The sequence below is a fragment of the Cricetulus griseus genome, chromosome 2, assembly GCF_003668045.3.
Source record: "Cricetulus griseus strain 17A/GY chromosome 2, alternate assembly CriGri-PICRH-1.0, whole genome shotgun sequence".
NCBI lineage: Eukaryota > Metazoa > Chordata > Mammalia > Rodentia > Cricetidae > Cricetulus > Cricetulus griseus.
This window is the reverse complement of record NC_048595.1, coordinates 377,395,919-377,417,446: the sequence shown is the minus strand read 5'-3', so window position 1 is coordinate 377,417,446 and position 21,528 is coordinate 377,395,919. Positions and strand designations below refer to the sequence as shown.

At 46.1% G+C, this 21,528-nt stretch overlaps 1 protein-coding gene across 2 annotated transcripts; it reads right to left on the bottom strand.

The window, feature by feature from the left end:
- Nucleotides 1-1,661: 1,661 nt before the first annotated feature.
- Nucleotides 1,662-18,145, bottom strand: Mief1 (mitochondrial elongation factor 1). 2 transcript variants are annotated; one of them, XM_027404041.2, is made up of 6 exons: nt 17,986-18,145; nt 16,090-16,442; nt 10,338-10,488; nt 7,499-7,676; nt 7,043-7,305; nt 1,662-5,799 (listed from the first exon to the last, which is right to left on the bottom strand). In XM_027404041.2, exons 3-6 carry the CDS (start codon nt 10,479-10,481, stop codon nt 4,993-4,995), a joined length of 1,392 nt encoding a protein of 463 aa, XP_027259842.1. In that variant the 5' UTR covers nt 10,482-10,488; nt 16,090-16,442; nt 17,986-18,145; the 3' UTR covers nt 1,662-4,992. The 2 variants fall into 2 exon arrangements, with proteins under 2 accessions (XP_027259842.1, XP_027259843.1); XM_027404042.2 differs by lacking the exons at nt 10,338-10,488; nt 16,090-16,442; nt 17,986-18,145 and having other exon boundaries at nt 7,043-7,219; nt 7,499-7,641.
- Between the last annotated feature and the right edge of the window lie 3,383 nt (nt 18,146-21,528).

The window sequence follows — 21,528 nt, the reverse complement described above, 5'->3', positions numbered from 1 at the left end:
GAAGCCCTCCTTCCCTATATTTGGTGTTCTCAGGACCGAAAGGGCAGGTTTCCGGCCTGTAGAGGCCCTGCGGAGTTACACGGTCCGAGCCTTCAGTCTCGCGGTCAAGGGACCGCCCTTTGAGGGAGGGACAGAGCAGGGGCGCATGTCGGAGCCTCATTGGGAGGATATTCCGGTTCCTCTTAGCCCTACATCTTTCCTCTGAACTCAGTACTGGGAAAAAAATACCTAACCTCAGGTCTAACCTAATCTAAACATTCCCATTCTGCTATCATAAGGGTGCTTACTGCTGGTTTATATAGGGTCAGTTGATCATGTTTTGTTCAACTGGCTCTCAAGCCCCAGGGTAGTTTTGAATAACTCCAGGCATAACCTTCCCAAGAAGTCATCCAGACTGACACTCGATAAGTGATGAAGCCAACCCTCCATAAAGGGTGCTGTTTTGGGAGTGCTGAGAGTCCCTTTTCCACACTCTCGCCCCTTAAAGGCAGAAATCTTGAGTTTCCACTTCTGTTGAAGTGACTCACACGATATGCTCTTCTACAACGGCTGGCTCAGTCATTGGGGCATTTGGCTAAATGACATCCACTGAGTCTGTTTCCTTATCTGCAAGAGGAAGTTGTCTCTCCTTGTACTAAGAAACAAACAAGTAAAACAATTGGCACAGGGCCTACCACTTAACTGCTCAATAATTATTTGCAAGCCACGTACAATAGCACACACAATCCTAGCACTCAAAAGGCCTCCAGAGTACCATAGTTCAAGGTCATCCTTGACTACATGGTTGAGACTAATCTGAGCTACATGGAAGGGGGTAGGAGTAATTTTGATTGCTATTGCTATTAAAACTCAGAACTCTGACTCTGACCTCATTATTTCTCAAGCCCCTACTCCATGATTCATCCTGCTTCCTCAGAGGATGTTTTACTATTGACTGAGACTAACCCAACTATAAACACCAGAATTCAGAGCTGGAGAGATAGCCCCAGCTAAGAGCACTGGCTGTTCAGACCCAAGACCACACGGTGGCTCACAACCATCCCTAATTCCAGTTTCAGGGAATCTGATGCCCTTTTCTGACCTCTGTGGTCACTAGGCACATGCATGTACTACACATGCATGCATGCAGGCAAGGCACCCATACACATAAAATAAAATGTTTTAAAAACTTAGGAGAAAAAAATTTTAAACTCATTAAAGTCAGATGATGGTGGTGCACCATCTTTAATCCCAGCACTCAGGAGACAGCCTCGTCTAGAGTGAGTTTCTGGACAGCCAAGGCTACAAAGTAAAACACAAAATAAACAAAACAAAAAATATAACGACAATGCACAAGCCCTACATAATGGGGTAGATGTTTCTTATCCCCAAAGAAATCTTCAGTACATGTGCAGACATAGAGAAATTGTGTTGTCCTTACATACAAAGGCACCAAGAGCGTTAACTATGTCGTCGTCCTTTGCTCTATGAAGGCTCCTGACAAAAGGCCATGCAAAAGGTTAAGAAACACTAACCCTGATTTGACACTACAGAGGTCACAGGACAATGTCTGGTGCCCCCCCCCAGCCCCATTCTACTACAGAGATCCATGGCAAATGCTTTAAACAGAAAACAGACTTTCACCCATGTAAGAAAATACTTCATACCACATACACACATCAGAGTTGTTGGAAAGGAGATTTTTATTTTCTTCTTCCCGTGCTGCAGAAGTGCTATTTTCCCCAGTTGAGTTTCCTCCTTCAAGGAGAAAAAGGAATAAAGTTCTCTGGGCCTCAAAACTAAGCTGCTCCTATATGGACCCAGCCAAGACAAGACACAAAGATTGGTGACTGATTCCATTCTACCAGCTTAACACACTGACCACCCTGGAAAGGCAGGGAAGAAGGCAAGTTGTGGACCTGGCCTCAGAGACCAAGAGTTTAAAGACTAGAAGGTGATCAAAATAAAAGTTAACACGAATCTCACCCCCAAGTCTGCAGTTAAATACTGAACCTACAATCCTGGTATTTTGGCCATTTATAAATCTAAGAGGTTTACAACCTTCCAGCCTGGTGAAAGGGTCAACTCTAGTCCCCCACTGCCTCATCATTTACCTTAGTCTTGAGCTTTAAGCAAAAAATGCTAGAATTGCCGGGCTTTGGTGATGCACGCCTTTCATCCCAGCACTCAGGAGGCAGAAGCAGGCAGATCTCTGTGAGTTCGAGGCCAGCTTGGTTTACAGAGCGAGTTCCAGGACAGGCACCAAAGCTACACAGAGAAACCCTGTCTCAAAAAGCAAAAACAAACAAACAAAAAAAAAAAAGCTAAAAGTGTAGCATATCCTCTCAGTCCAATCAAGTCATAATCCCAAGGGAAGTCTACCTTGGCAGAAGGCTCCGAACACATGGAGAGCAAGGGCCCTTGTTCCTGAAGCTGATTCACTTTAACTATCTGAGCTCTTTGGAGGATTACAGTGGAGTAAAATCAGTCAGGGCCACGCCCAAGAAGATAATGGGTCTCCAACAGTTTTTCCATCTTTATTTCTTTAAAAAGACTCAACTGTTAATATGAAGAAAAATACTGCTATCCTGAATTCTGTTTTTGAGAAAGGAGAACAGAGAAGAACCAAAATAAAATTGGGATTTGCTTGGTTATTAAGGTAATGTGTACAGTTTTAGGTATCAAGTATGCAGTTTCGGGAGTTACTTACGAGAAAGGCAGAGTGGCGGGGCAGCCACTGGGTCTTTGACATGTGATAGAGGGGAGGAGGAACAGAATATTTTCTTCCATCCAAGCATCCCAGAGCATTTGGCCACCTCCCATACTTTATGACAAAGAAAATGACAGCAAAGAGGAAGGCCTACCCAGCTAATCAACAAGCCCACAGGACAGAACTGTTCCCACTTCTCCTTGCTCTGAGGACTTCTAAGAGGCTCTTGCTTGTAAGATGGCCAAGTCAAGATTTTGGTTTTTGCAAAGCACAGTCCAAAGTCCTTTTCTTAAGTTCATAATGACATATGGCTGTGATTATTTGGGACATTTAAAAGGGGGAGCATCTTCAAACTTTAGTGTTTCATTTGCACTCTCTCTGGTATCTTAAATGGAATCAGTTCAGAGACGACAGTGTGGGAAAGTCTTATAATACTTATGACAGGAAATCCAAAGCTATCTAAACAAAATCTGGTTTGAAGCCATCTACCAACCACAGCCCCAATAGGCACCAGCTAGAACCTTGAACCCCCTCAAAACAGCCCTTCTATATCTGCTCAGTCCAACCTAGGCAACACATGTCTTCAACTCCAGTTTCATTATTATAAACAGCCAGCAGGTCACGTTTCAGTTAAGGTGCTTGGCTTTATCTCTTTCAAGTTTCTCGTACTATCTTACACAAATCAAAAAGAAATTCCTGAAGGAGTCTTTATATATATATATATATGGGAGAAGAGGCAGAAAGGCTAAATATAGCCTGGCTCAACCTCCTAACCTATGGGAAGAGGAAAAAAAAAAGGCAGGTTATCTATGCTACCCTAATTTCAAGTGGGTTGCTTCAGGGTCAGTGCTATTTATAGTCACTTCATGTCACCCTCATTAGGAAGGGCCAACACAGCTGCAGAGTGTGTCACCAGAATCACACTGTTAGAGGTAGCAAGAATAGATAAAATAGAAAGACTTGATGGGAGAACAAAATGCTAGATGAGCAAATCAGAACCAGAGTTACAGGTTTTGAACCAGGCTGACTCTTGTCATGAACGGAAGACACACTGACATGACATACTAAACACCTCCCTTCCCCCACCCATAGGATACAATTACATGGCCATAAATATCGGTCTTAGAAGCAATGTGGGAAGCCCCAACTCTTTCCTGTGTGTCTTATCTATGTATTCTCTTCCTAGGTAGCACCAATCTCCCCAGGAGACAGGCGAAGGACAAGGGCTTCATGTCCCCTCTGGCCTGTGGAGGTACCTATAGTATTCATTAAACACTCTCTCAGGTCGTTGAGAAGAGGGGTTGGGTAGGAGGTATTGGCCCTGGGTGTATTCTTGCTCTAAGGCAACATTTAAGAAAGGTAGAGCCTGTCAAGAAGAAAACATGGTCATGGGTTTTAGCTGACACTCAGCCACTTACTGCCTTCCCTTGACCTCTACTGCTAAAGCAAGGCCTTCTTCTGTTGGCAATAAAGGAAGCCAGCATCCCTGGAGGTGCTACCTGTGAAGCCCGCAAGCCTTCCCTGTCAGTGACTTTAGTAACTACAGACAGAAACAGACAGTGGGAACACAGAACCCCTTCCCCCTGTGCTCTCAACTGACAGCCATAAAGAAGCACAATGTCCAATAAAATAACTGGACCAGCTCCTCCTGTATGGGGTCAATGCACTAGCCCCAGGTGAAAAAGTCTTAACACAGGAGTTGCTTGGGGAAGGGGAGGAGAAGGGCGCTTGCTTCCCAGGAACCAGAGTCAAAGGCTGATTTGCCAGGGCAGAGACTCTTTGTCAACTCCCACCCCCTCCGCAAATCTAAATACTGTCTCATCACTCTGCAGAGTGCAGCTTGAAAACATGCAATCAGCTCTTCTGTGACACCACAGGCAACATCTTCATTAGGCAAATGTGCTCCAGGGGCATGAGCAAACAGGTGTGACCAAAAAAGGGAAAGACAGAGAGTAAGAGGCCAAAGGGCAGAACAGTGCAGACAGAAGAGCAAGGAATTTAGGGCAAAAAACAAAAACAAAAACAAAACACCCAACAGCTGAGGCCAGCACTCCACCTTCTCTGTTCCAGAAAAAATCAGCCTAGAGCAAGGCGGCAATAGGGAGCACAGTGTTTGGTAACAAAAATAGGGATGGGTGGGAAAACCGAAGGGATGTCATTCTAATCAGCATGAAGTGAACAGGACAATGACCAGCAGACAGGAGGCACCTAGGGACCCTGTGAGGCACCAACCATGTAGCCAAGTGTTTCTAACGGAGACTCTGGGTCTGATCACCCGACGCCCACTCCAGCCTTCACCTGCCCTACGTCTGCAGCAGCACCTCCGGCTCAGACAACGAGGAGTAGAGAGTATATCCCAATTCGTCTATTTCTTGAGGAGTGAGCTCTGCAAATAGGTTCACCTTGGGGTTCAGGGCACTGGGCAAGACTCCAGCCTCCAAGTAGCTAATGAGTCCCCTCAGGGCCTGTAGGAAGCGGTCAGCCAGCATGTCTGAAGACCAGTCAGCCTCCTCCTGGGCCAAGTGGAGGATGACATTGGTTAGCTGGCTGGCAGTGAGGTGGCCCAGTGCTGGAGTGGACTTGCATATGGCCTTGAGGATTTTGAGGCACAGAGATCGGCAGCCCGAGTCAGCCTGGTCCAAAGCCCGTAAGCGTGCTGTCTCAGCAGGACGCAAGCTCAGCCGCCACAGGTTGTCATACTGAGCTAAGCGGTGTGGTCTGGCCACCAAGACAGTGTCACCAAGGGTCACTGATGGCAAGAAGTCAATGACAAGATGTTTGTCCCTCTCATACTGCACTTCTAGTGTCAGGGCCTCTGGGGGTGGTGCTGGTCGGATCACATAGTCCAGGAGGGACCCTATGGCTGGCCAGTTGATAGAGCCTGCCACTACCTTCTCAAATGTGTCTGCCACTGTCTTTGGGGAGAGGTAGCCACCTACAACACAGCGGTCCCAGTAACTGCTACCACGAGGAAAGTACTCTGGGTTCTCACGACGGACCAGGAAGAATCCAGGGACATTCATGATGGTGTCCTCACCAGGTATGCACGACCACAGGTTCTGCTCCAGCACAAGGGGGACAATGAGTTGGATATGGTCAGCTGTCACCACCTGCCAGAGCAGAATTAAAAAGGGTTGGTTTTGTTTTCGATTTTTTATTATAGCTGTTTGTGTGCATGTGCACACATGTAATGTATCAGGGCATGCGGAGGTCAGAGATAACTCACAGGAGTCAGTTCTCTCCTTCCACCATGTGGGACTCGGGGACTGAACTCAGGTCATCAGATTTGGTGGCAAGCATCTTTATCTGCTGAGTCACCTCACTGGCCCCACAATTAAAAGAGGTTTTAAAGGGCTTTACGGGAGCTGGAGAGATGGCTCAGAGGTTAAAAGCACTGGTTGATCTTCCAGAGGTTCTGAATTCAGTTCCCAGCAACCACATACATTGAGGTTCACAACTATCTACAATGAGATCTGGTGCCCTCTTCTGGCCTATAAGCAGACATGCTGGCAGAACACTGTACATATAATAAATAAATAAATAAATAAATAAAAATAAAGAGCTTTATTATTCATAAAATGTATGCTACCTACAACATAGGTCCTAACATCTTGCAGTTGCCAACAATAATAGAAACTAATCATTCAATTAGCACACAGGAAACAGGACAAGAATACAATACCCTCCCTACCTTGGGCTTTATCTATCTATCTATCTATCTATCTACTTTTTATTATTTATTTTGAGGTAGAGTGTCATATAACCCAGGCTGGCCTCAAACTACATAGCTGAGAATGATCCTAACCTTCTGATCTTTCTGCCTCCTAAGTGCTGAGATGACAAGTCTGTGTCACTATGTCTATTTTATGCAATACTGGGGATTGAACCCAGGGCCTAATACAACTAGGCTATATCAACTGAGTCACATCCCTGACCCCTATAGCTTCTTAAAAGTGTAGGTATGACTAAGAAGTGAGAAAGGATGGAGCAGAGAAATAAATATGGATGTGGGACAGGATTTACAAGCAAGGGACTTTCCAGCTGAGTCCCAGACACAGTCTTTTCTTTCTTTCTTTCTTTCTTTCTTTCTTTCTTTCTTTCTTTCTTTTCTCTCTTTCTTTTTTTTAAAGATTTATTGCATGTATGCCTGCAGGGCACCAGATCTCATTACAGATGGTTGTGAGCCACCATGTGATTGCTGGGAATTTTGAACTCAGGACCTCTGGAAGAGCAGCCAGTGCTCTTAACCGCTGAGCAATCTCTCCATGCCCCCACAATGACTTTCTTAAACAACCACAATACTGAGAAGTGTCTGTCTGTACCCAGCCCCACCCTTCATAAGGACTGTGTTACCTGCAGATCATCATAGAGGCTGCCACTCAAGTACATGTCCCGAAGTGGCATATCAGGCAGTTTGGCCCGCAGGAAGCTCCGGAGCTCTGCACAGATGTCCACTGCAGCTTGCTTGGCCCGAGCCTGCTCTCCAGCAGGGATGGCTGCCCGGTTCCGGTAGTAAGAAAGAAGTTTCTCCTGCAGGGACATGCGGAGTCGTGACTTCTTCAAGTCTACCTGGCCCCTCCTGGCCAATGGTTTGGGCCGGGGTGGGCAGAATGTATCTGCCAAGGCAAGAGAAAGAGGCATGTAAGCTCTGCCCAAGCTTGCTTAGTCCACAACAGTCCTAGTCCCAGGAAGGAAAAGGACTTGGCACAAAGGGCAAGTTGCCTGACATTCAGTGCTGGGAAGTGTCTCCCCACCACAGTATCTCTCTAAGTCCAGAAATAATCCCAGAAAGTTCAAAGAGTGTCTTACCTGTGTCAAAGGTAGAGGAGTCTGTGGGAAGAGTCTGCAAAGACCTGCTCAGGCCTGTCTTCATATCCTTGTTCAACAGTCGAGGGGAGCCCATCCAGTTTGGCTCTTCCCAGCTCCTCTTCCCAGAATGGCTCAGGCGGGTGGGACTGGTAGGAGCACTGATTGCCCGATCATACATCTGCAATACCAGAGAGGACCCAGGACATATACCAGCCCTCCTCCTTCTTGACACTCCTCGTCCCCCAAACTCTCTGCCCTATTAATAAGTTCAACAAGTTTTTTGTTGTTTTAGCTGATGGTGGTACTGGGGATGAAACCCAGGTCCTTGTACATGCTGGGTAAACATTCTACCACTGAATTACATCCCAGACAATTGTTTTCCACTTTACTACAATTCAGTTTTAGTTAAATGAGGACTGTCTAACAAAATCACTGTTAGCCATTCATGATTTGAATTCTGGTGTATGAATTATAGTACACATGCCAGAAGGTGGTGGTGCTCGCCTTTAATCCCAGCATTTGGGAGGCAGAGGCAGGAGGATCTCTGTGAGTTCCAGGCCAGCCTGGTCTACAGAGCGAGTTCCAGGACAGCCAAGGCTACACAGAAAAACCATCTTAAAAACAAAACAAATAAACAAATAATAAACAGACCATCTTTTTTTTTTCTTTAAATTTTTCAAGACAGGATTTCTCTGTGTAGCTTCAAACCACCCATTTTTAATTCGATCATGGTTATTGAACACCACAAATGGCATGATCCAAAGACAGGCATCCCACTCTCTCTTTAGCCAATATTTTTCTTTAAATAACTTGTTTTAGTCTAAACTATAGAATATACTGATCCATACAGAAAAGCTCAGGAAATACCAAATGCTACAAGAAATAATTTATCCACAATGCTAAAATCCACAGAAAACTATTAATGTATGTCATATTTCTTTCTGGAGATACTTATGCCATCATGATCAGACATTTTCCCCCTTAGATCTGAGTTTTTTATTTTGTACGTGGGTATATGTATGTGCATATGTACACCACAGCATGTGTGTGAACACCAGACAATAACTTTCAGGAGTCAGTTCTTTCCTTCCACCATATGGGTCCCCAGGATCAAACTCTGGTTATCTGGCTTGGAGCAAGCACCTTTACCTAGAGAGCCCAGACTCTATAGACTCCTGAAACCTTGTGTCCTTTTTTTGGTCATTTCTTCCAATCACCAAAGATGCTTCAGTATTTTCTGATTATATAACATTTTCTTTAAGAATATTCCATGTGAAAGGGCTGGGAATGTCGTTCAGCAGCAGAGTGCTTACCTAACACTCCATGTTGAACATAGGTTTATTCAGTCCAGAAGTAACTACCAGCTGTTCCTCAGTATCACCAGAGGGTTAGTCCCAGGACACTACAAGCATACCAAAATCCTTAGATGTCTCAGGTCCTTACATGAAATGGCACTGTAGCTGGGTATAGTGATCCATGTCTAAACTTTCAGTGGTCAGGAGGCAAAGGCAGGAAGATTTGAAGTTCAAGACTATATAATGAGTTCCCAGACAGGCAGGCTATAAGTGTGAAACCTTATCTCAAAACAACAGGGGAGGGAGGGAATATCCAATGGGTAAAGGCACCTGCTCCCCAACAGTGCAAGGCAGACGGTGAAAACCCACTCCACAAAGTTGTCCTGTGCAGCTACACACAAGTATCACACCAATAAAATAATTTTTCTAAAAAGTCATTGTGCTGGGCAGTGGTGGCGCACGCCTTTAGTCCCAGAGGATCTCTGTGAGTTCTAGACCAGCCGGGTCTACAAGAGCTAGTTCCAGAACAGCCTCCAAAGTCACAGAGAAACCCTGTCTCGAGAAACAAACAAACAAAAGTCATTGTACTTGCATATAACCTGTGCACAGCTTTATGTGTATTTTAAATTTTATATTATTTATATTATCTAATACAATAGAAATACTATAGAAATAATTATCCTGATTGCTTAAGGAATGACCCCCCCAAAAAAAAAAAAAACTGTACCTATTCAGTGTAAATACAATTTTTTTGTTTGTTTTTCAAGTCAGGGTTTCTCTGGCTGTCCTGGAACTCAGAGACCAGCTTGACTCTGCCTTCTGAGCACTGGGATTAAAGGTTGTGCACCACCACACCTGGCCATGCAACTGCAATTTTTTAAAAATATATACTACCCTACCATTTTTTTTTTAAACAGGTTTATCTATTTAGTATACAGTGTTCTGTTGGCATGTATCCCTGCAGGCCAGAAGAGGGCACCAGATCTCACAGTTGTGAGACACTATGTGGTTGCTGGGAATTAGAACGCAAGACCTCAGGAAGAACAGCCAGTGCTCTTAACCTCTGAGCCACCTCTCCAGCCTGCAAATGCAATTTTTAAAATATAGTATTTTCAATCTGGTTGGCTGAAGCTGTGCTATGGACTCACAGACTAAGAGGGTTGTCTGTATGTAAGAGAATACACTAAGCACTGTTCTAAGTTTCTAGGTGTGTCCAGTCTACCCAAATGGTGAAGTTCAACACAAAGTATGCAGACAGAGATAAATGTTTTAAAAGTAAAAGAAAAGGAAACAGAAGTATATGTGTGGTTAGTATTTTAAATCAGGTCATCGGGGAAGGGCAGTTGGGTTAGTTGCTGTGTTTTACTTGCTGGGATACATTTCTTTACATCTCCAGTGAACTCTTTATGGCAGAAGTCTAGAAGCAGACTGCCAGATGAGCAAATTATCCTCTCATTAGTGTGTCAGAGTCTCCCTCACGAGAGTCCCACTTTGTAGAGGCAACTCACCACCTCCCATTCTGGGACCCAGCTGCACAAACTTACCCGCTTAACTGCCAGGGTGGCAATGCCCAACATCGCTGCTCCACCCACACCCAGCACCAGCCGGGCATTGGAGAGCACAAAATCAATGGCAGTGCCGATGCCATTGTCATCCTTCTTGCCTTTGCGCTCACCAGCGCCTGCCATTGCTCACCTGAGAATGAAGACAACACAGCCATCACCACAAGAACCATTCCTTTCTGTACCTTTGCACCACAGTCAAGGTTATTGCATGCAAAATCTAGGACTGCACACTCTGGAGTCCAGAGGGGGAGGGTACCATGTCCTGTGACTCACCTTGATACACAGGAAAAGAAATGCTAGTGTATGCTGTAGAAAAATCTTTCAACAGACCTGAGACTATAACAAACGTTAAGTTCATTATCAATCCTATTTTTGTACTGGAGTAAAGTATCCTACCATACAATACAAGCCTCCCTACTCCTTTACATTGTGGTGTCGATAGGAAGATAGGGTCTTCCTTCTTTAGCCACTGCTTTGGGAATATTAGAAGAAACAGACAGGCATGTGACACATGCTTATAGTCAGCACAACAGAAGCCACATGAAAAAAAAAAACTCAATGGCAAATCCAAAACTGTTCTTTCCCTCACTGTACTCACACTGTGGCACTTTGCTTTTCTCTACCTTTTACTTTCTATTAAAGCTGCAGGTTCAGGGATATAATGAGGGATTATCTGGTCAATTAAAATATATTTCTACTTCCGCTGGGCGTTGGTGGCGCACATCTTTGATCCCAGCACTCGGGAAGCAGAGGCAGGCAGATCTCTGAGAGGCCAGCCTGGTCTCCAGAGCCAGTGCCAGGATAGGCTCCAAAGCTACACAGAGAAACCCTGTCTCAAAAAACAAAACAAAACAAAAAACTATATATATATATATATATGTATATATATATATATATGAATATATATATATATATGAATATATATATATTCCTACTTCAAATGCATAGAGTAAGCAAGCCAAACAAGGGTTAAACAAGTATGTCTGTGTGGGGTCAGGTAAGACAGATCTTAACCATCCTTCCAGCTGCCACTGTAAAAGAGATGGGTATCAGAAACCCAGTGGAGGCAGAGGATTCTTATCAGGAAAGGCAGGACTCTCACATTTCCACACAACTTACAATGACCTCTGTTCTAAGAAAAACCTTTCCAAAGAGATTTACAAGGCCCAGTGGTGACACACCTTTAATCCCAGCACTTGGGGGGAAGAGGCAGGCGGATCTCTGAGTTGGAGGCCAGTTTGGTCTACACATAGGAACCCTGTCTCAAAAAAGAAAATATGGATGGATGGATGGATGGATGGATGGATGGATGGATGGATGGATGGATGGATTTATGACAAGGAGAGGCACTGGAGGCAGAACCCACTAAAACATCCTTTAAACTAACAGCAGGACCAGAGGGTACCTCTTCCTTCCAAGTTGAAGCCAGCAGAGGCTTATTGAGCCTATCAGTCCTTGGCCCTGCTGATGACTGAAGGATCAAGGTGGGAACAGGGTAACAATACAACATGAGTTTTAGGGACAGAAATTCTGAGAGCTGAGTACCTTCCTTGGGCCTGAGCTAATTTGCTGGGTGACCCAAATGAATCCTTTATCCCCTCAGCTATGAAAGGAGGATCATGACATGGCCCAAATCACAGGGTTGTAGTGAGAAAGAGCATTGGTTCTAACACTGAATGCAGCTACTTCATCCACTGTAAATCCAGCTGTCATTACATCAAGATTTCCATCCACTAGAGAGAAGGGCTGCAACAGACTGTCCAGTTACACTGCATGTCTTGGGAACGAAGCTCAAACAGCCTCCAAAACACACTGAAACTCTCCTGTGCCTGAGCTCAGAACTGGTAAGCAGAGCAGGCTTGCTGAAGGCTTCCCTGACAATCTACTTCAATACTCTCATCCCTACCCCAGGACCAAGTGGCATCATAGACTTGATGACCTGGAAGAGAGCACTCACAAGCTCCAACAGAGAGACAGGTCCTTATACTAAACCTTCCTTATTTGGGTTACTCCTCCTCCAGCATCTACGGACTCTGATGCCTTCAAGCTCCAGAAGACATGAGCTCCCCTGGTAAGGAGAATCAGGCTTGGTTCCTCAAGACAAGCAAGGAGGAGCCCTATTTCTAACAGGTACAGTTTGAGATTAGCCAGATAAAGTTCTGGAAACCTCCTGTATGATACAACTGATCTGTGCACTTAAACCACCCAAGATGGCTGGGTTTGTTTGGTTTTTTGAAGACTTATTTAGTTATTTAAATGTACATTGGAGATTTGCCTGCATGTATGTCTATATGAGATCGCCTGGAAGGGAAGTTAAAGACAGTTGTAAACTGCCCAGGTCCTTTGGAGAGCAGCCAGTGTTCTAACTGCTAAGCCATGTCTCCAGCCCCTAAGATGGCTGAAAGAAAGAGAGAGAGAGGGAGAGAGAGAGAAAGAAAGAGGGAGGGGGAGGGGAGGGAGAGGGAGGGAAGGAGAGAAAAGAAAACATTGATCTGGCAGAAGGCTGGGAAGAATCACACTCTGAACACTTCAAGCACGTTTTATTTAATCTTTTTCTTACAGGGTATCAACCATGAGTCCCTCCCTAGAACCATGTCACCCAAGCTGGTCTCAAACTCCTAATCCTCCTGCCTCCTCTAAGCGCTGTGATTACAGGCATGTGTGATCATACCTGGCTGTATCTCCAATTTAAAGATGAAGAAATTGAAGTACATGTTCAGTAACTAGCCCAGAATATCTTAGTCATCAATAAAGTGTGCGCCCAGGGTTTGAACCCAGAGCTTATGCTGCTGGGAAAACCAATCCATGAATTGCAAAAAGCCTGCACCACCATCTCACGGCTCATCTCTACCCACTAGACTTCTTACCACTATAGCTTCATGGGAGCATTCTGGCACATTCACTGCTACAAGAATGTAATGTTCTCCTGGGCTTTGGTGGTGCACGCCTTTAATCCCAGCACTCGGGAGGCAGAGGCAGGTGGATCTCTGAGTTTGAGGCCAGCCTGGTCTACAGAGCAAGTGCCAGGATAGGCTCCAAAGCTACACAGAGAAACCCTGTCTCAAAAAACAAAAAAAAGAATGTAATGTTTGACACATTGTCTACTGTAATGAATGACATTTGAGAGTTTTGTTTGGTCATTTCTTCCAGACACAGGCAATTCTTTAGCCCAGGGTGAAAAATTTAATACCTGTTCCAAACTTTTTCAGACATAATCTATTGTATAGCCCAAGCTGACCTGAAATTGACTACCTGTCCCAGGCTAACTTTGAACTTGTGGTCCTCTGCTCTCAGCTTCCTGAGTACTAGGTTTGCAGGTCTGTACCACCATACCTAGCTTTTTATTTTCCCTTGATGGCAAGATTTAACAATTCACAATCAAAACATTAGAATGCATTTGGTAACTCCCCACTTCTTCAGACCCACTGCCCCTCCCTGTGCATGAAGGGTTCCTAACTCTGGCCCTGTACTGCAAAAGGAGGTCTTCCAATCAAAGGGACTGAGCACTAAGGGTCATTACATAAGGTTCCTGTTTCTGTCTCAGTAAGCATTACCCTCTACCCAACTAGCAAGCCTTATACCATAGCCATACTCTTTGCCTTTCTTTCTTTTCCTTGTTTTGAAACAAATATGTTGCCTAGGCTAAACTAAACTCCTACCTCAGTATTCTGAGTGCTGGAATTAACCAGCATGTACAACCATGCCCAAACATTATGTTTTAGCCTCTTCCCCTTCTCTCAGTGGCCACCAAGCCCTACAGTTGTTTACACTGTTAGTTACATGTGGCACCTCAGTACCTCTATCATCTGACCAAATTCTCTGCCTCTAGTGTCTCTCAATTATTTTCCACACTACCCTGGCACATTCCAAGACACAAATGCCCCCATCATTCCCGTCTTAGTCAGCTATTGGCTCCATAACAGGGAATTCACTGTCCTTCCATCCCTAGCCCAACGTCAGCTCCAGTCACACTCCCTACACCATTCTAGCCACACCAGACATGTTTCCTAGCGTACAGTTCCCACATCCAGGTATTTGTCTATTCCCACTGCAGCAAGTTTCTGCTTCTCATTTGAGGCAGACCTCAAAAGTCCTTTCTGTAACCAACACAATTCTCTCCTACCATCCAAACCAAGAGCAAGCCATCTTCACTCCTGTCTCCTAGCTTTTTTTGTTTGTTTATTTGGTTTTTTGAGACAGGGTTTCTCTGTGTAACAGCTCTGGCTGACCTTGAACTCACAGAGATCCGCTGACTCTGCCTCCTGAGTGCTGGGTCTAAAGCTGTGCACCACCACCACCTGGCTTCCAAAGCTTTATTTATTTATTTATTTATTTATTTATTTATTTATTTTGTTTTTTTGAGACAGGGTTTCTCTGTGTAGTTTTGGAGCCTATCCTGGCACTCGCTCTAGAGACCAGGCTGGCCTCGATCTCACAGAGATCTGCCTGCCTCTGCCTCCCAAATGCCAGGACTAAAGGCGTGCGCCACCAACGCCTGGCCCAAAGCTTTTTATACAGTGTTTAGCATAGCACTATTCATACTAGAATTATTTCCCACAAAACTCCTCCTTAGATTGGTTTTTGTTGTTGTTGTTGTTGTTGTTAAGATTTACTTTATATATGTGCATTTGCTTTGCAATATAATGTCTCTGGCCCATGTGCATGCCTGGTGCCTATAACAGAAGGGTCATTGGATCCCTTGGAACTGGAGTTATGGATAGTAATGAGCCATCTTCTGGGTGCTGGGAATCGAATCTGCATCTTCTGCAAAAACAACAAGTTCTCATAACCACTGAACCATGTCTCCAGCCCTAGTCTAAAGTTCTTAGTGGACCTATCTTTCTTCTCTATCCCCAGAGCCTAGGTATAAAAAGGAACCTCCAAAAGGTTCCTGAATTAAACATGGCTATTATGCCGCAGTGGAGCTCCCTGATGTCAATGTCTTCAAGAGTAAATAGAGCTAGGGTCAGTGAGACGGCTCAGTGGATAAACACATTTGCTGACAAGCCTGAAGACCAGGGTTTAATCCCCAAGACCCCCAAAATAGACAGAGAGAACCAACTCCCCTAAGTCTTATGACCTCCACATGAATGCTATAGCACATGTACCCACACCCATAATAAACAAATGTAACTTTTAATTTAAGAAAATAAAGGACTAATATTCCACCTGCCAAGTACCATTTTGCAGTGCTGTGTGTACACTGTCTAGGTCAATTCTCACCAAACCTAAAGAGATTAAGTACTATTACTTCTAGTTCACAAATGATGAAATGAAGGCCTGGGAAGGCTTAGAGACTTGCCCTGTTATCCACAGCTACTAGTTAGCAGTACCAGAATTTGAAAGCAGACACCAAGTATCATGATTGCTATACTAATTATTCAGTCATTTGATAAACTTCTGTTTCAGGAAACATGGTGTAATACAATATAAACTAAGTAGACAAGCTGGCTCGGAACTGAACTCTAATGACTTTAACCACTACCTTTTCTAATATTCTCATATACAAAATTGTGTATGAAATAAAATGATGCCAAATCTGTTTTGGTGTGGCTTGTACTCCAAGGCCCATGTTTCTCAGTAATAGGACCCACTTCTATGGACATGTTTATCTTATCCAATGAGTTTTAGAGAGTAACGGACACACTTTGATGATAAAGGAAAGGTAGCCCCTTTCCTAGCTTCTTGCATCAGAAAAAGAAAAACCTCCAGGATCAAGGGATCTACCTACCTGAGGCTTCCTAATGCATCTGTGAGGTGGGGTGGGGGAGCCACAAGTGTCTACTGAAGGCACCTTTGTCCTCTTCTTGGAAGTAGGGTAGGAAGGGAAAAGGGAGGACCCTAAATAAGGCCTCCAAGTTTGCTATGGAGGAAGGCCAGGCCCTTCTCCAGCTGCTTCTCCCGAGCCTCTAGATCCTCAAGCTTCTGATTTTTCCTGAATTCACGGCGGATGGAAGCAAAGTAGAAGTCTCGATCAGTGTAGCGAAGCTCTCGGCCTTGGCGCAACAGAGCCCGGTATAGACTCAGAACCGCCTCTCGGCTCCACGGGGCCATGGGGGACTGACAAGTACTAACCGTAACACTCTAAACAAAAGAGAAAACACAGAAGCCTAGAATCAGAATTGATGACAGCAGGGCCTTAGACACTGTGTGGGTCTTAATGTCAGATTTGGTGACTTCTAAGGATTTCATGGTGGCTAGGATCAGACTCCTCCTATCTCTTAACAGCCCCTCCTAGGGACGCTCATATGGTTCACCAGGGCTGAAGAAGTAGGCTGCCTGAGTCCTGGCTGTGCCATCCCATTACCAAGGCACTTAGTACAAAATACATAACCCCACTGAGTATCAACTTCCTCACTGTAAAACAGGGATATCGATGACATCATGAGAATACCTCCTATATAAGGTTATTTTAAGAAGTGCTTCTGAAAAGAACCTGTAACGGAACTCAACCAGAAGGTATGGCCGAGAATGGTTAAAGACAAGGATTCAGCCATATCTGCACCCGGGCAACACCATATGAGGAACATTACCTTGAAAGGCTTTCTTCGTTGTTTTAATTAGTTTTTATTTTTTACTTTATGTGTATTTGCTGAATGTTTGTCTGTACACCACTGTATACCTGCTGCCTTCAGAATCTGTGTCAGATCCCCTGACACTGAAGTTATAGGTGGTTGTGAGCCAACATGTAGGTGCTGAGAATTGAAATCGGGTTCTCTGAAGAGCAGCTGATGCTCTTAACCACAGAGCCATCCCTCTATCCCTTTGAAATTTTTTTTTTGTTTTTGCTTCTGTTAGGTTTGTTTTGTTTTTGTTTTTGTTTTGTTTTGTTTTTTGAGACAGGATCCCTCTGTAGAGCCCTGGCTGTCCTGGAACTCACTCTGGAGACCAAGCTGGCCTTGAACTGAGATCCGCCTGCCTCTGCCTCCTGAAAGCTGAGATTAAAGGTGTTCGACAGATAACTGACGACGTTCCCAAAAGAAAGTAATTTGCCCACCGGCCACAACCATCCAGACTCTAACCCTCTGGAATGAGGGGGTCTTATATGTGTACAGCACTTCCGGGTGTTCGGCAAACTTTCCCAGCCAGGGCCCAAGGCACACCCGGCTCATAACTATGCTGGAAGGAGGAATCCTCCCGAAATCCCTACGTGGAAGAAACGATCATTGTATGAGCTTAAATGTGTTTTGAGGAGTGAAGAGAGTATTTGGCTGGAAAAGAAAAAATGATCTGGACTTTGGGCCCAAGACAGGAGCAACAGCCTTCGACTCGCTAACTTCCAGCGCGAACCTGGGCAAGCCACCGTCTGTCTATTTCCCGGTAAGTGTAGAGCAGCTCCCCTCGGCCCTAAGGGTCTCCGGTGATGCAAGAGATGCAGAAAAACAACAGAGGGCTGGAAGGAGAGCGTCACGCAGGGGCTAGAACAAGATCTCTGAGTGACCGACTATAGGCCAGGCCGGGGTACAACTCCCGGAGGGCGGGGACGGGGACCCGGGGCCAGGCAGGCTTGATGAACCCCGGTCTGGGGCTGGGCGAGGCTTGGAGGCTCCGTAGGGAGCCGGTAGCCCCGGCCGGCCCGAGCGCAAGAGGGCGATCCCCGACCGCCCTGATTCGCTCCCTCACTCACCGCGGGCCACGCGCTACCTCTCCTCAGGACTCTCCACTCGCCCAGTACCTCTTTCGGGGTCACCCATCAACATGGCCCCTTTACTTCCGGGGCACGACCTCGTTCATCGGGCCGACAGAGACGAGGTAGTGATCACGGAGGCGGGCGGAGGCGGTAGGACTTCCGGTCTGCCCCTCCGCAGCCTCCCTCCGGAGGCGGAGCCGGGAACTTAGTCGGGCCCTGACCCTCTCGGGGCTCCACCCATAGAAGTAGCCCCGCCTCCTTGAGTGACGTCACCTAACCCCTGTGGGCCCCGCCTCCTAAAGCGTCGCTGTGCGGTCTGTGTAGGCCATGCGCTGGGTGGGTACGGGCTAAGGGAGGGAGCTGCGAGTCCTCGCCCTCCGCTAGCCTGGGAGGGACTCTGACCAGACGTGGATGTGGAGTTCGGGAGTTTAGCAATCTGCCCCCGCCCCAGCTTGACTGGTGAGATGACAGTTCAGTAGTTAACAAACTCAGACTGGACCAACATCAGGAGATGCCTTCATGAAACACCTACTGTGTTCCAGACACTGGACTGGATACCTCACACTGCATTTTGTCCAACCCAACCTTCCTGTTTGGTAGGCATCATTATTCCAGTTTTACAGATGGGAAAATCAAGGTCTAGAGAGGCTGGGTCGTTTGTACTGAGGGCTGAGCCATACAGAGGCTCGGGGCAATGTTGTATGTACAGGGCGGGTGATGAGGGGTGAGACATGAGCTGGACATCCTCCCGGGCCAAGGTTGCTGGGGGGGGGGGGAGCGATCTATAACTAACTACCTGGGTGTGCTTTGGCTCATTCTGGATCAGTCTTGGAGATGAACCCTGCTACCTGACAGCTAGGTGACATTGGCAAGGTCCTCAGTAGCTCCAGGCCTCAGTCTGTACACCTTTAGAGTTTGGTAGACATACCTGTAACCCACATACCCAGGAAGTGATGGCAGCAGGATCTGGACATTCAGGTCATACTTGGCTACATACTGAGTCCCAAACCAGCCTGAGCTACAAAAGACCCTGTCTCAAAATGATAGAACACCCACGTCATCAGAATTTGAAATTGACTCATGACAACTAAAGGAGAGATGAGCAGGACAATGGGACTATCTGCAAGGAGGATTACACCTGTGGCCGAGGGTTCCAGTGCCAGGTGAAGGTGCAGTGCTGACATGACCTTGCCAGACCATAGCCCCAATGTTGGCCCTGGTCCTAACAACAGTGAGAAATTCCTGCCATGGCCAGGCTTGTGTCTAGAAAAGACCAGCCTTGGCTGCTTTGTGAGGACTGGATAGGTGGGCTGAGCCCTGAAGGAGATCAGTCCCTAGGACTTGAGTGACAACAGCACACTTTACCTGGGATTGGCACTCAGATGCAGCAGTTTGTCTAGTCGTCAACACAGATCTGCAAGCAGAACTGGCATCATCCCCCAAAACATCCAGGAAATAGGACCTTTAAATTTTTTATGTAAGGCAATGTCTTGTTATATAGCCTTGTGTGTACGTGTGCATGTGGGGGTGGCAAGGGGGCTGTGTTCAGTTGCAAATGCACATGTGTGCAGAAAAGCCAGAGGTCAATGTCAGATGTCTTCCTAACTATTCTCTATTTTGGGACAGGGTTCCTCACTAAATCTGAAGATTAGCTATTCTGCTTGATGGGCTGCCAGCAAGCCCCCCCCCAGTCCTTCTTTCTGCCTCCCCAGCAAAGGGATTACAAAAGTGTTCCAGTGTGCTAGGCTCTTACATGGGTACTGGGGATCCAAAGGCAGGTCCTCCATGTGTCAAACACTTTACCAACTGAACCACCTCCCCAGCTCCAGCCTCAAACTCCAGCTCTTGCTGTCTCAGCCTCCCCAGTGCTGGAAGTACAATGCTGGCATTAAGGAGCTCTGAATAGTAGGAGTGAGATCCGAACTCAGATCTGGAGCTCTGAAAGATCCACAGAACAAATGAAGTCACTCAGGACAGGGAAGGACAAGGAGAGACTGAACTAACACTGAAGAGACAAACTGAGAAGGGACAATCAGAAGACTGACTATCAAAGGCTGGAGGAGGGAGGGGAGGCATAGTCACAAAGGGAGGCATGGTCTCCAAGGGAGATGTGGGTATGGTCACAAAGGCAAGTAAGTGTCCCTGGGCATTGGATATTGTCCTCCTCAATAGGACAATATCCTGTCTGTAGCTAGCTGATTCAGAGAGGAAAGGGGTGGAAGCCTGGGGGCTGCAGAATGAATAGGAAGTCCAGGGGGAATTGGAGATTGTGTTGGGAAGTAAAAGAACAGGATGAAAGGACAGATGGAGAAGGACAAGAGCCAAATGTGTATCCTGTGCCCAGCTGATTTTTGCTTGGGGTTAGTGACTCTTGTTCTAGCCTACTGCGGGGAAGGGCACAGGAGCCAGTTTTGGGAAGGAAGTTTGAATAAGCTAGAATGAGGGGAACTTCTGTGGCACATAGGGGACAGGGGAAGAGTGAAAGAACAACCAGGTTCTCTTCCTGGAAAAGCAACCCTGCTCCCATGGAGGACAGAAGTCTCTGGTTTAAATGTCACATTCCTTTACTGTGCCTAGTAGGTTGTCTTATGAAACTGAGCTCCTCGGGAAATGCCTGTTGACCTGAAATAGTGGGAAATTAGGAAATACGAATGACAAGACAGAACATTCAGTCCAGCCCGCTGCCCCACCCCTCTCAGGAGATGACCCAGGTGGATGGAGCAATGGAGGAAATGGCTATAACCAGAGTAGTGATGCTCTGGAGAGTGAGTCAGCCTAGGACCCAGACATCACTATCACAGAGAGAGCCATCTGCTTGCTGTCATTAGAGGTCATCAACTCTGTAGTCACTAGATCCAGTACCCACCGATAGGAGAGAGAAATCTGCTGGCTATACTGTGCCCAGGCATGTTAGGACAAGCAGATAGAGGAACTGGTGTGGGCACAGCTGCAGGCTCTGGTCCCAAACCCCAGACCCCATACCCCCGTCCTACCTGTGCAACTCCTGTGAGATTCAGGGCCAAAGAGAGGATTGAAAGGCTGTATATTGCAGAGACCACACTGGTTGCTGCATGAATGACAGATGGCTTTCTTATTCCTTCTCCATCCCCTCTGTCCCCACTGTAGTCCTGAGAGGACCAGGTACCAGAGCATATCTTTTTTAGACGAGGCCTTACTGTGTTGCCTCCTCAGAGGGCAAATTGGACACCTGTCTTAGTTAGGATTTCTTTTTTTTTTTTTTTTTTTCTCAAGACAGGGTTTCTCTGTGGCTTTGGAGGCTGTCCTGGAACTAGCTCTTGTAGACCAGGCTAGTCTTGAACTCACATAAATCTGCCTGCCTCTGCCTCCCGAGTGCTGGGATTAAAGGCATGTGCCACCACCGCCCGGCCTTAGTTAGGATTTCTATTATTGCAACGAAACACCATGACCAAAAAGCAAGTTGGGGAAGAAACAGTTTATTTGGCTTATACTTCTAGGTCATAGTCCATCATTGGAGGAAGTCAGGGCAGGAACTCAAGAAGGGCTGAAGCCTAGACGCAG

Bases quoted from the DNA above. Each gene is read 5' to 3' on its own strand.
- Mief1 (XM_027404041.2), bottom strand. From the start codon at position 10,481: ATGGCAGGCGCTGGTGAGCGCAAAGGCAAGAAGGATGACAATGGCATC. The intron at 7,677-10,337 runs GTAAGTTTGTGC...CTGGTATTGCAG, and splicing joins CCACCCTGGCAGTTAAGCGG to ATGTATGATCGGGCAATCAG. The intron at 5,800-7,042 runs GTAACACAGTCC...CTGCTCTGGCAG, and splicing joins GCCTCTATGATGATCTGCAG to GTGGTGACAGCTGACCATAT.